Below are 12288 nucleotides of genomic sequence, written 5' to 3' on the forward strand. Positions count from 1 at the left end.
CTTAATCGCTTGCTCCGTTTGCCGAGCTGTCCGTGAGCGGCTTGTAAGGCGGTTGATACGGAACGATTGGCTTGGAAAGCCATAGCAAGCTATTTGCAACCCCTAAACTTTGAATCCCAAAACTTATATCGTGTTGGATAGGCCAGTTTCTGTTCTCAGTTGCTCATTTGGGATCAGGATTTAACATAGGATTGTGGATTTGTGTAAGCTGTTTGATATTAGGGTTGGCTTTGAAGGTTTGTTAACCCAATGACCATTCAACCTGACCTGATAAGCATTGTATGTGCAATACGGTGCTATCTATTTATTTGGTAAACAAATGTAGTGGAATTTGACCTTCCTCTCTCCCTTCCCTCCCACTCCCTCTCAAAGTCGATGCCATAAGTAGGTTCCTGACTTTGATCCCTAACCCCATGATAACATGGTGTGTGTGTGTGTGTGTGTGTGTGTGTGTGTGTGTGTGTGTGTGTGTGTGTGTGTGTGTGTGTGTGTGTGTGTGTGTGTGTGTGTGTGTGTGTGTGTGTGTGTGTGTGTGTGTGTGTGTGTGTGCACCGCAGCCTTTACTCTACACGTATTTCAGGAGTTCGTGTGCGTGGCGTGTGCGCATCGGTGGGTTTTCTACACAACGAGCCGATGGGACATTTGTCCAAATTTCCAGTATTGATGCCTCATTAACATCGTCTCCAAAACCAAATGCAATGCCATAAGATTGCCGTCAGAAAGTTCAACTCTGCTCTTTAAACGTCATGCACACATTTATTGGACAGTTATGTGTCAACAAAACCCCTAATATGCCTCTTATTGTCCTCTTTCCAGCCCTCGCGCTAAAGGGCATTGAATATGATCAAGTGGCTGTGAATCTCATCAAGAATGGTGGTGACCAGGTGAGCAGCAGGGAAATTGTCATTCTTGTATTCATCGCTGTAATAACAATTGTACCTGTCATGTATAGTGCTCCGACGTAATCAGACCTTGAGGATTTGTCATATACGAGAAGTGCCCTACGGAGTGGCCAGGGGGGGGGGGGGGGGGGGGGGGGTTATGTTATTATTCTTATTCAAACGTGTAATTCAAAACACCTCTCGCTGCATATTTCAAAACACCTCACTACGCTGGAAAACGTGGAGACAGAAATACTGTACTGTAAAGGATGGGGACTTGCAATACCGTATCCCACCTGGAGTGGCGCTACACGATACACATTTACATAGAGAAATTTGCGTTTGTCCCACCCTCTTAGCCCCTTCCTTTCTCCCCCACTCCCCAAGACCACTGGCAAAGCTAAAGATGCCCCTCTGCACTAATTGGGGTCATGCTGATCCAATGTGGCAAGTCTGGATGTAATCGGCCCGGAACTGTAGGAGGGGTAGCGCGACAAACAAACACACAAACACTAGTCACGTTCACTGTTTTTTCGTTCAAAATCATGGTAGATTAGCAAACCTATACATTTTTGGAAACGTTATTACATGGAAAATCTGAAAATCAATGTTTACATTTGCCAATTCCGACCAATTCGATTCGACCAATTCGACCAATTCGACCAATCGACCAATTCCATTCGACCAATTCGACCATTCGACCAATCGCTTCGATCGACCATTCGACCAATTCGATCGATTCGATTCATCGAATTCGATTCGATCGACCATTCGACCAATTCGATTTGCCAATCAATTTGACCGACCTTTGCTTGTGTGGAACGGACTGTGAAAACGATGCGGACTATATTGTCGGATACGACACACAGGACAGTGATGACGAACTCTAAATGGCATATTCTGTAATCGTGTATGTTTGATGCCATTGACTGCCTGTGTATATTTTGTCATTGACTGCCTGTGTAGATGTGAAGTTATACTGACTGCATGTGTATATATGATTTTGCTGACTGCCTGTGTATGTTTGGTGATATGAATTATTGTGACACATTTTGATGTTATTAACTGCCTGTACAAAATGATAACATGTATTTGATTATGCAACTTATCGCGAATATAAAGACAGTATTTTGCAATTCAAAACCTTTGATTCGTGTCTTACCATTCCCCATAGCACTAATTTGATACTTTCATTGGATTCCTTGTCCCTGAAAATATAGGTTTTGTATATTTTAAAAAGTTTTTAGGGTAATTAGAGGCAGAAATAGAACAAAATATGTATTTTACAGTGGCCATTTTGAAAATCCAAAATGGCCGCCATATAGGTATCTCTCCAAATGTAAACATTGATTTTTAGTTTCCTTATGCTATAACCTTTCCAAAAATGTATAAGTTTGCTAATCTACCATGATTTTGAACGAAATATCATTTATTGACATAGTGAACCTGACTACACACACCAGTCTGTGAATTATCGTTCGGATACAGAACGTCGTTGTTTTCTTTCCTGTGTTGATCTGGTGGTTTTTTATGGGGGTTTTTTTGCCATAATCATTAATGCTGTACCTGATACGTGTGCTGTAGCATGACTAGATCCGTGCTTTACTCACCCTCGTAGTATCAGGAGCAATATATGCTGAAGAACCCCATGGGCCAAGTCCCACTTCTGGTCATCGATGGTACATCTATCTCGCAGTCGGTGAGCAGTAGTATCAGGTACACTTAGACGCTTTGTTATTGACCAAGTGGTAACAGTTCATAGGTTCTGCCTGGCAAGGCCATGTCCACAATCCCTCACCATCTTTTGTTTTGACCCGGTCGTGGTATGCTTGCCTTCCATTGTTACCCTGCGCTCGCGAAGTGAAAAGTGGGGTTAAGCATTCAGGTACATACGTTATGTGTGTGTGCCGTACGTGTCTGCATTTTAAAAATTCATTTTCTCGGCAACCGTTGGTCTGATTGACACGAAATTTTCACCATAGGAGGGCCTCCTCCTGTAGAATATTTTAATTATTATTATGACGTAATAGGTCACGTGGTACAGGCGCCATCTTGAAAAAATTCGCACCTCTATATTTCTGAAACCACTCCATGGAAAAAATTGAGACCTGGCTCATTGTCAAGTACTCCCTATGTGGAATAAGATATGTTAATGATGATGTCATCGGTGCCTTCGTTATGACATCATAATTTGACAAGTACAACACTTATCCGATCATTATTTAAAAAAAATTCAGCAACTGTTGGTCTGATGGACATGAAGTTTTCACCATCGGACCGCCTCCTCCTTTAGAATATTTTAATGACAATCATGACATCATAGGTCATGTGGTACAGGCACCATCTTTGAAAAACCGAAAAATGTTGCACCTCTATATTTCCAAAACCGCTACATTTGAAAAAATTGAAACATGGCTCATTGTAAAGAACTACATATGGGGAATAGGTGTTGTTAACGATTACGTCATTGGGGCTATAATTATGACGTCATAATTGGACAGGGACAACGCTTAGTCTGATCAGTTTGAAATGTATTGCACGTGATCTATGCAACAATTATATTAGAGAATACTAGGACGTGCCCGTACGTGGGTGCCCGTACGTGGGTGCCCGTACGTGGGTGCCCGTACGTGCGTGCAAAAAAACATGCGTGCAAACAACAACAACAAAAAAAAACTTTGAAACCACGTGGCAGTAACGACCACAGAACCCCCCCCCCTCTATTTACATGAAATGGTTTGGTCCATTCGCAACGACCACAGAACCCCCCCCCCCCCCCTCTATTTACATGAAATGGTTTGGTCCATTCGCAAAGCCAAAGCGAACGGCGAACGGCTAAATCGCCATAGCTCGGTAACTACTTCTCCGATTAATATGAAACCTTGAAAAGGCACATCCTCGGGTCCCCAGCAATATACCTGGCAAGTTTCAAGTATATCGGACCCGTGGTTGTCGAGAAACAGCGGTCACAGACAAACGACACACATACACACAGAGATTACTGGAATTATAGATAGATAAATTTATGATGTCATCACTCACGTGGTCTGGCAGCCATATTGGATCAAAGAAAAAAAATGTTCAAAAACAGAAGAGTTGGCTCGCAGCAAGTTGACTGCGCAGGGTAAGTATTCTAAGAATACCATCTAGTTTCGACATGGTGGTGGGCGACAGGCCTGCCATATGTCGTTCTGATGGAAACGTTGGGTAGCAGGCCCACCATCCATGGTTATGACTTGGTAATGGCAGCCCTACCATCCATACTTCTGATCATACCATCCTCCCCCTACCCCCTCCCCTCTACTCTCTCCCATAGAGGATGAGGGTGATGCAGAAATAGATGTAGAGGCAGATATGATCATGTTGATAAACATTACACAAGCATGTTTATTTTCTGCTCTTTGATGTGATCCTAGCTGGCTATCATCCAGTACCTCGATGAAACCAGAGATGGACCTCGCCTTCTCCCGTCAGAGCCAAAGCAACGCGCCATAGTGATGATGATCTCCGAAATCATCGCTTCCGGGATCCAACCTCTGCAGGTCAGTTTTTCCATCTACATTTATGTCCATGCACTTATCTCAAACTTACCTGACTTTTTGTGTCCAAGCTCTTGATGTCTGTGCATAGGTGTGTACTTGTTGTTTATGTTATGCCAGTGTGCTGAACTTACCATAATAACTCTCATTTTGTAATTGTAGTGTTTTTGAAGTTCTAAAAAGGGCACTTAGTGTATTTTTGTATTGCATGCATTGTTCAAAAATGGTAAAGAGCATGTTGTTTTGTTCCGCCCCCTCCACCAGCTATTGAATATTGGTAAGATCTGATAAACCGATCAGCTGGTAGTATTATCAACACATCACATGACAGCCTGATCCATATTGCTGCTCAAGCTTTTCCCGAAGTCACTCGACATTTGTCTATCCATCAAATCCTATTGGGATTGATGGATAGACGCGCCGCATTTCTAATGTCAGCTCCTCTTCTAAAATGATTGTTATTTTTCATCGTTAGATGGAGGTTTTGTTTTCACCCGTTTATCTGTCTGTCTGTCTGTCTGTTTGTCTGTCTATCTATGAGCAGGATATCTCAAAAAGTTATGGACAGGTTTGGATGAAACTTGGTGGACAGGTTGGATGTGTGACAAGGACGAATTGATTCAATTTCGGTAAACATCCGGATCCGGACATGAGAGTTTTTATGCCTCCACCGACGAAGTCGCCAGAGGCATTATTTTTTGGGGTTGTCCGTCCGTCCGTCCGTCCGTCTGTCCGTCTGCGTTTTGTACCCGTGATAACTTGAGAACAGCTGAAGGGAACTTTGTCAAACTTGTTGCAGGTATGTATAATGAAGTAAAGATTAACTGATTAGATTTTGGGGTCATGAGGTCAAAGGCCAAAGGTCAGATGCAATGTTAGGTATAAATCGTGTTACTGCGATAACTTGGGAACCAGTCATGGGATTTTCACCAAACTTGCTATAGTTATATATTATGATGCAAAGATAAACTGATTTGATTTTGAGGTCAAAGATCAGGGGTCATGTTAAGTTACAATTATTTTGTTACCGAGATAACTTAAGAACGGCTGAAGGGATCCAAGTTAAACTTGGTACAGGTACATATAATGATGAAAAGATTAACTGATTAGATTTTTGGGGTCAAGAGGTCAAAGGTCAGAGATCATGTTAAATAAAAATCATGAACCAGTAATATGATTTTGAACAAATTTAGTATAAGTATATATGACGCAAAGATAAACTGATTAGATTTTGGAGTCAAGAGATCAAAGGTCAGAGGTCATGTCAGGTAAAAATGTGATAACCTGAGAACAGGTGAAAGGATTTAGATTCAAACTTGGTACAGGTATGTATAATGATGTAATAATATGGGTGGAGGCATATCGGTCAACGTCGTAACGTGAAGAGTGTCGTTCTAGTTTATTTTTTAAAGTGATTATTCATAACTGAGAGATCGGGGGGGGGGGGGGGGGGGGTAAACGATATATACAGACTTGGCATTTAATATGGAATATATTTTTTGTGGGGGTGAACTTACTTTTCAAGATGACTTCGAACCAAAAGTTCATTGGAATTATGTTCAAATTATTCTAGATTTTGTTAATGTGACCTTTAAAAGAAACAAAAACCACATTTGACATTTCGAAGCAAATAAATTGATCCTTAAAAGTGATGTAAACTGATATCGAACTCAATTCACGGACAGTACTGTGTTAAACTTCTGTGCGTTTTCCAGAAGTATCTCTTTATTTTGCACATTAGCCCAAATTTTTTTTTAACAAAAACAAAAGTTAAATTACGACTGGGATTACGGACAGTAAAATTACAGTTCAGTACTGCGTGTAACCCCCACGAGCATTCAGGAGAGCACGTACACGTTGAGGCAATGAGGCATGCTGTTCACGAGATTTGCCAAGGTTTGGACAGGAATCGCTTGCCATGCAGTTACAATAGTCTGCTGCAATTCACGCACAGAGGCAGGCTGCTGGTCCAAGTTGTCGATTTGACGCGTTAATTCTGCCCACAAGTTCTCTATCGGATTCATATCTGGAGACATGGCAGGCCACTCCATATGCTCTACACCACGGTCAGCAAGAAAGTGTTGGATCATGCGAGCACGATGAGGCCATGCATTGTCATCTTGGAAGACAAAGTTTCCTCGAAAGGCTGCACGAACAAATGGAAGCAATGTTTCTTCCAGAATGGCCCTGTGCTTGAACTGGTTTAGGTTTCCATTCAGAACAACCAGGTCAGTTTTGTCCCCTGCATGAAAAGCAGCCAAAACGGACACCCCACCACTTCCAGCTTGGACTCTTGGCACTATACAATCTTCGTTGTAGGCTTCATGCAATTGTCTGCGCACTGGGATGCGGCCATATTGACGATAGACCAGAAATCTAGACTTGTCACTGAAGATCACGTGATTCCAGTGTCCTGGCTGCCATTGACGGTGCTTTCTGGCCCACTTCAATCGGCGCTGGCGGAGTTGTCTGGTCAGACGTGGCTTTCTCAGGGGATGCCTGGCACGATAGCCTGCTTGAACCAGTCGTTGGTTGACTAGCCTTCTGAATACAGGCACATTTGTCAGTTGCTGCCACTCAGCCCTAAGCCGATTAGCTGACTTGGTACAGCCATTTCGTTTTAGGATCTTTGACACCTGACCTTGAGTGATGCCATACTGCCGAGCAATAGCACGCTGTTTCATGCCGGAATTTCGTAAAGCCACCACTAAATGACAAACAGCATTGTCGAGTTGACGGACCATCTCCAGGGGAAGCGGCAATACCTTTTGTAGACGTGCAGCAGTTGTTTTCCACTAATACAGAACGCAACAACCCTTGTATACCCGACTGTGAAGCCAATCATCAAATGCACCTGTCCGTACATTTTGTCACGCCACCTGTAATATAATCCTGTTATTGACTTCTTGCTGCGACAGACAATCAGTGACATGGTTCTTTCAACAAAGAAATCACCGAAGCGTAAAAGAAACTCACCAGATTGATATACCGAGTTCAGAAAGTAAACCCAAGTCAAGAAAAAAAATATATTCCATATTAAATGCCAAGTCTGTAGCATGTTATTTCAAAAAGTTTTAGATGGGTTATGAAAGAACTTGCTGGATGAGTTTGGTAGGTAACAAGAACGAGGCGGTTAGATTTTGGTTCAGGTTTGGATCCAGATCCGGCATATCTGTGGGATACACAACGTAAACGGTTCAGCCTGACTGGGGTATGCATTCACTATGTATATGCATTCTACCGAGTGCCGTTGTGGTCTTTGCATCATGCATTTATCTTATTCAACTTTCTTTGTCATCTCATTTGAGTCCCCTCAGCGAATTTTTGCCATCTTTCAACTTTGCTTTCGGTGTGAAGTGTGGGGATCTGTGACGGAACTCCATCGACTTGGTTATAGTTTGCTTTTAATTTCACATTAGAGTTAATTAAAAGCCGTTTCAATTGCATAATCGGATTCTGTTTTTGTATTTGCTGTGCTCTGTTTGCCTTTTGGTGTGTTATTTTCTGCATGGCATCATGTTTTGTTGGTGTGACCACAGGTTTAGGCATTACCTCCACAGGTCATCACATCACCTCAGGTTGCATGCCTGTCTTTCGATCCTCGTGCTGCCAGCAGCTGTTGCTTGTACACTGGTGTTTGCTAGCTGGGTTCTGCTGACCTGGGATCATTTAAAACGATGCAATTGTCTCTTTACAATTTTATTTCTACCATAGTGGATGTTGTTGCCAATCTGCGCTCTAGCGGCCATTCTGTCAAGTTGTCTGGCGAGCGGCTATTCCAACCGTCATTGTCATGGAGATGCTTGGCCAGTGAAACATGGAGCAGTGTTTTTGGAACTCTTATGTTTCCTGCTTCGCTGTAGTTGGTTCAAAGGCATCTGGAACTCTGCAACTTTGATTTTTTTTTCATTTGCCTCGTAAAAGCTCGCTTTTCCATCTGCATGTCATTTCCAACATCATCTTCACTTCTTTGTTCTATGATCTTCTTAGTTGTTTCTGCACCCACAAAGGAGGAGCTGTGAATTTTCTCAACTTGTCTTCTGTCCTTGCCCAAAGAGATTTTCATAATTATGAGAAATTTTGTCCTTTGTGTTACGGATTCGGCACTTCCGTGGTTGTGGTTTTCATCCACTTGAGACATTCCTGGTTTTAGGTATTATGGTTATTGTTGTTTAAGGGAAATGGTTATTGTGGTTAAAAGGTTAAAAGCGCTCATCGTAAAAATGAGACAGGAAACCAGATCGAGAACCGGAAGCCGACGAGAGAGGAGAGGAAGAAGAAGGCGTGAGGCAGAAGTTGGAGAAGACGCGTATCTGGAAGCTCCGTAGCGAGCGTGGTCGAGCGAACGTCGCGAGTGAACTTTGAGTCCTTGAAAGGAATTTCGTGCGATAGGTGTTATCGCTGGAGTATTGAGAAACCTGCGTTGTCAGGTATAGGCAAAGAGGTTCTGGAGAATCCTCGCCTAGAGGCTTCGGCTCGAGTAACAGCCGTCCGCCATTTTGCACTGCGCGCTGCGTTCACCGAAAAAGGTTTTGTTACGCGTCAATTTTTCTCACCCCTCCGGTCGTCTGCCGGAATGTGTGTGCGCGAAAGCGGCGTTTGAAGAATACGAGGCGGTTCGCTGATTGAACTGCGAACGTGCACGTCTGGATCGCGCCTTTGGGGATTTCCCTTTCCGCCGCCTGTTAGATGTTGGTTAGGACCACGTGACGGTCCATGCTCTGCCTACACCTCATTACTCGCATCATCGCCTCATCGCCTCTTCGCCGGGATCACCTTTGAGTTATAGAGACATTGAGGAGTGTTCTGTCATATTCACTGGGAGCGCAGTGAGTTATATTACTTTAACAGATGGTACCATCTTAAGATATTGTTACAGACGCGGCTTTTAGATGTTAGTTTACCGAGCGGTTTGGTATGGCCGCGTCTGCACAGTTTACCCGATTATGCTCGAACGTTGACTAAGTCGCGCTATGCTAAATCAATGATGGAAAAGACACAACGGCTGGATTAAAATGACACGACACCAAGGGTTCAGTTCTCAAGACCTCCGGAGGAGGTTATATTAGGGCGGAAGGTCAGATTACAACGACAAGAGGGACAGCATAGAAAGGCAGGCACTTAGACACACTCTTATATTAGCCCCGACAGACGACAGATAAACAGGACAAAACTGACTCACACGGGGATTGATGGCAAGGAAAGCGGGCAGTCGATGGCTCAAGGTGCACCGTTCTCGGAGGGGGTGCACCGTTCTCGGAGGTACTGCAATACCGGGTCGATGCGTGGAGCTCGCTCAGCGCTTGGAGGTCGTGACTTGTCTCTTCTTCAAGCTCGGGGCGCATCTCACCTCACATCCGGTAAGTCGCCGTGTATATCCGGCGGGGAGTGACACGCCCTCGGCTCGTTAGCTCCGCCCCAGATGGAATCGGCCCGTTGCTTCTCATTGGGTGCGTGCGGGGGGGTTACCGGCTCCGCCCTTGACGAGGGGCTGACAGGGAGCCCCTTCGTGGTAACCCCGTCGGAGCGCATGGTCAATGGCGGCTAACCGAGCCGGTGTGAGGACGCACACTCCCCCGCGCCGCGCCGCCCCCATTCTCCTCTGTTGTTGTAGTTGTAGTTGTTGTTGTTGTTGTTGTTTCATGGGGAAGATGGGAGGAGGTAAGGGGAGGTCCTAAACTCACTACTGGTGCCATACGATCACATTCTGGTGCAACGAAGAGTCAGAATTAATGGAAACGAGTCCTTAACTGACATAGACTAAGAATAACTAGCAAGATGTCCTATAGTTGTCTACGTGAGATGCGGTGAACCTGGGCACGACATTTAATGGGGGAAAAAGGGGAAGGTCGGTTCTACAGAGTGTTATTTACAGGCAATGGGACTAGGGAATGGGGGATTGGGGATAGTTGGGGAGTATTGGGGAAATAGGGGAATATTTACAAGCGGATATGGAGGCCAAATGCCATATTCGCAACATTGCACCCTTCTCTACCCTCGGGGCGTCCCAACCCGATAAATTTTTACCTATTTTAGTGTGGCACTCAGATGTAGTTCCCTCTACTATTAACTCTACCCTGAGTGCGACAGTTTTACAGATATTCACAAATGAGTAAATATGTCCCCCTGCGACGTTGCACCCTTCTCCTCACAGAAACACGCCCACAGGATAACCGAATCGCGGAAAGAATTCGCAAACTAAACATACAGCCGGTAGGGAGCATTATTTACAAGACTACGCTGATATTTACACTACGATCCAGGACCTGTTTTTGGAGGAACACATGCAGATGTTATGCATAGAGAGAGCACGCATGCCAGCATCGATACACCAACCCACGAGTGCTCTGTGGCCTTACGGCCTTTAATAACGTGCAGAGCACCCCTTCCCAGCACCAAAAGCACCACCCCATCACACAGTCAGCACCATCCGGTGCAGTCACCATTGTTCATCAATGTTCAACAATAAAATAAATTCAACAACCCCTAACCCTGCAGGTGTCTCTTGCTCTTCGTGTGGTGCACTTGGCCTTCTGGCTTCTTTCAAAAATAAAGAAAGGCGCCAACCGCGTCCATTTCTGTATTGTGGCCTTCAGTGGTGTCAACTAAAAGTGGTTCACCTGTATGGCATAGGTGCCACGTTGACCCATAGGTCCATCCACGGGTGGTGCTTGGCCGCAAAAGAACTGCGGTCCATTGTGGGTGGCCACCAAAATTGCGGTCCATATGGTGTATCGATCCAGGCAGCAAGCAGCGAAAGTGCAGGCCCACAACTGCGTAGCCAGCACCTCTCTCTCCTCTCTCTCTGCCCCAAAGCCAGATCCTCGGAGGTGGGAGACAAAAGAAGCAGACAAGTGAGTAAGGTGGTAAGGGCGCAAAAGTGCACGCAATGCAAGGTAATGCACACTGGGGGCACATGGGAACCAGGTGAGACAGGTACGTTCCTACCGTACGCCCCCCCCCCCCCCACAGGTAACCTACATGGCCCCTCCCTTACCCCTTACTGTATCCACAAAACACAACACTACCCATAAACATCTACTTTACAAATCAACAAACATCCCTACTGTCTTCCCCGTTCCTCCCATAAACCAAATTCGTCTTCTCTCCCTCCTAACCAATCAAATTTGCCATTTTCAACTTTCATCAAAATTTGCCATCTCCAACTCAACATCATAATTTGCCATTACCAATTCATCATCAGTCCCTCCTAGGGAGGGAGAGATGGAATCACCCCAATGTCTCATCCACGTCGTGATGCGTCTCACAAATCCAACAGCAATTCTCATTTCCTGCACCAAAACAAAGAAAACACAGGTGTGGAGTCATCATCATCACCACAGGTAAGTGGCTGCGTATGGTGCGACAGGTTCATTAATCCTAACTATTTCCTAAATGACTTTAACAACTTTACACTACCCGGGGTCTTTCTCCGGCCAAACCATTGGCCCTCTTACACTATGGGTTCTAAAAACCAATTCCCATTGGCCAAACTGTGGTGCTTTTCAATTTGGGGTCTCACTCCCCCGATTCATCTCCCGGTGCCCTCGCACAATTTCTGGGCTGTGGCGTGTACCTCTCCCAGCGGGTCTACCCACCTGCACACCTCCACCACTGCAGTTGCCTCCGAGCTTACCTGCTCCTTACCCTAACCTAACTACCTGGGGAAGGCCCTCTGGCGCTCTCCCCACTCGGTGCCCTCTCTGGCACTGGGCTGCCCGATCCACACCCGGGATCCTCAGGCACCCACTCACAACTACCGGCTCCCAGAGCCCACCTGCGGCCTCACCTGGCCGACATCCTCACAGTGGTGGAGTGTCCAAACCAACTACACACACTAACAGGCTACACGCCCAGCCATTTCCACA

General features: G+C 45.2%; 1 protein-coding gene across 2 annotated transcripts in view; it reads left to right on the plus strand.

Annotated features, from left to right (window-relative positions):
- GSTZ1 (glutathione S-transferase zeta 1) overlaps positions 1–12288 on the plus strand; it is a 63887-nt gene that overhangs the window by 3919 nt on the left and 47680 nt on the right. The window contains exons 2-5 of one of the 2 annotated variants that reach the window (XM_068115493.2): positions 558–609; positions 817–884; positions 2500–2580; positions 4298–4423. In XM_068115493.2, coding sequence (XP_067971594.2) covers positions 558–609; positions 817–884; positions 2500–2580; positions 4298–4423 — 327 coding nt within the window. The remainder of the gene's footprint in view (positions 1–557; positions 610–816; positions 885–2499; positions 2581–4297; positions 4424–12288) is intronic. The other variant, XM_068115494.2, reaches the window with a different exon arrangement.

Source organism: Myxine glutinosa, chromosome 5, assembly GCF_964187855.1.
Source record: "Myxine glutinosa chromosome 5, kmMyxGlut1.1, whole genome shotgun sequence".
NCBI classification, from domain to species: domain Eukaryota; kingdom Metazoa; phylum Chordata; class Myxini; order Myxiniformes; family Myxinidae; genus Myxine; species Myxine glutinosa.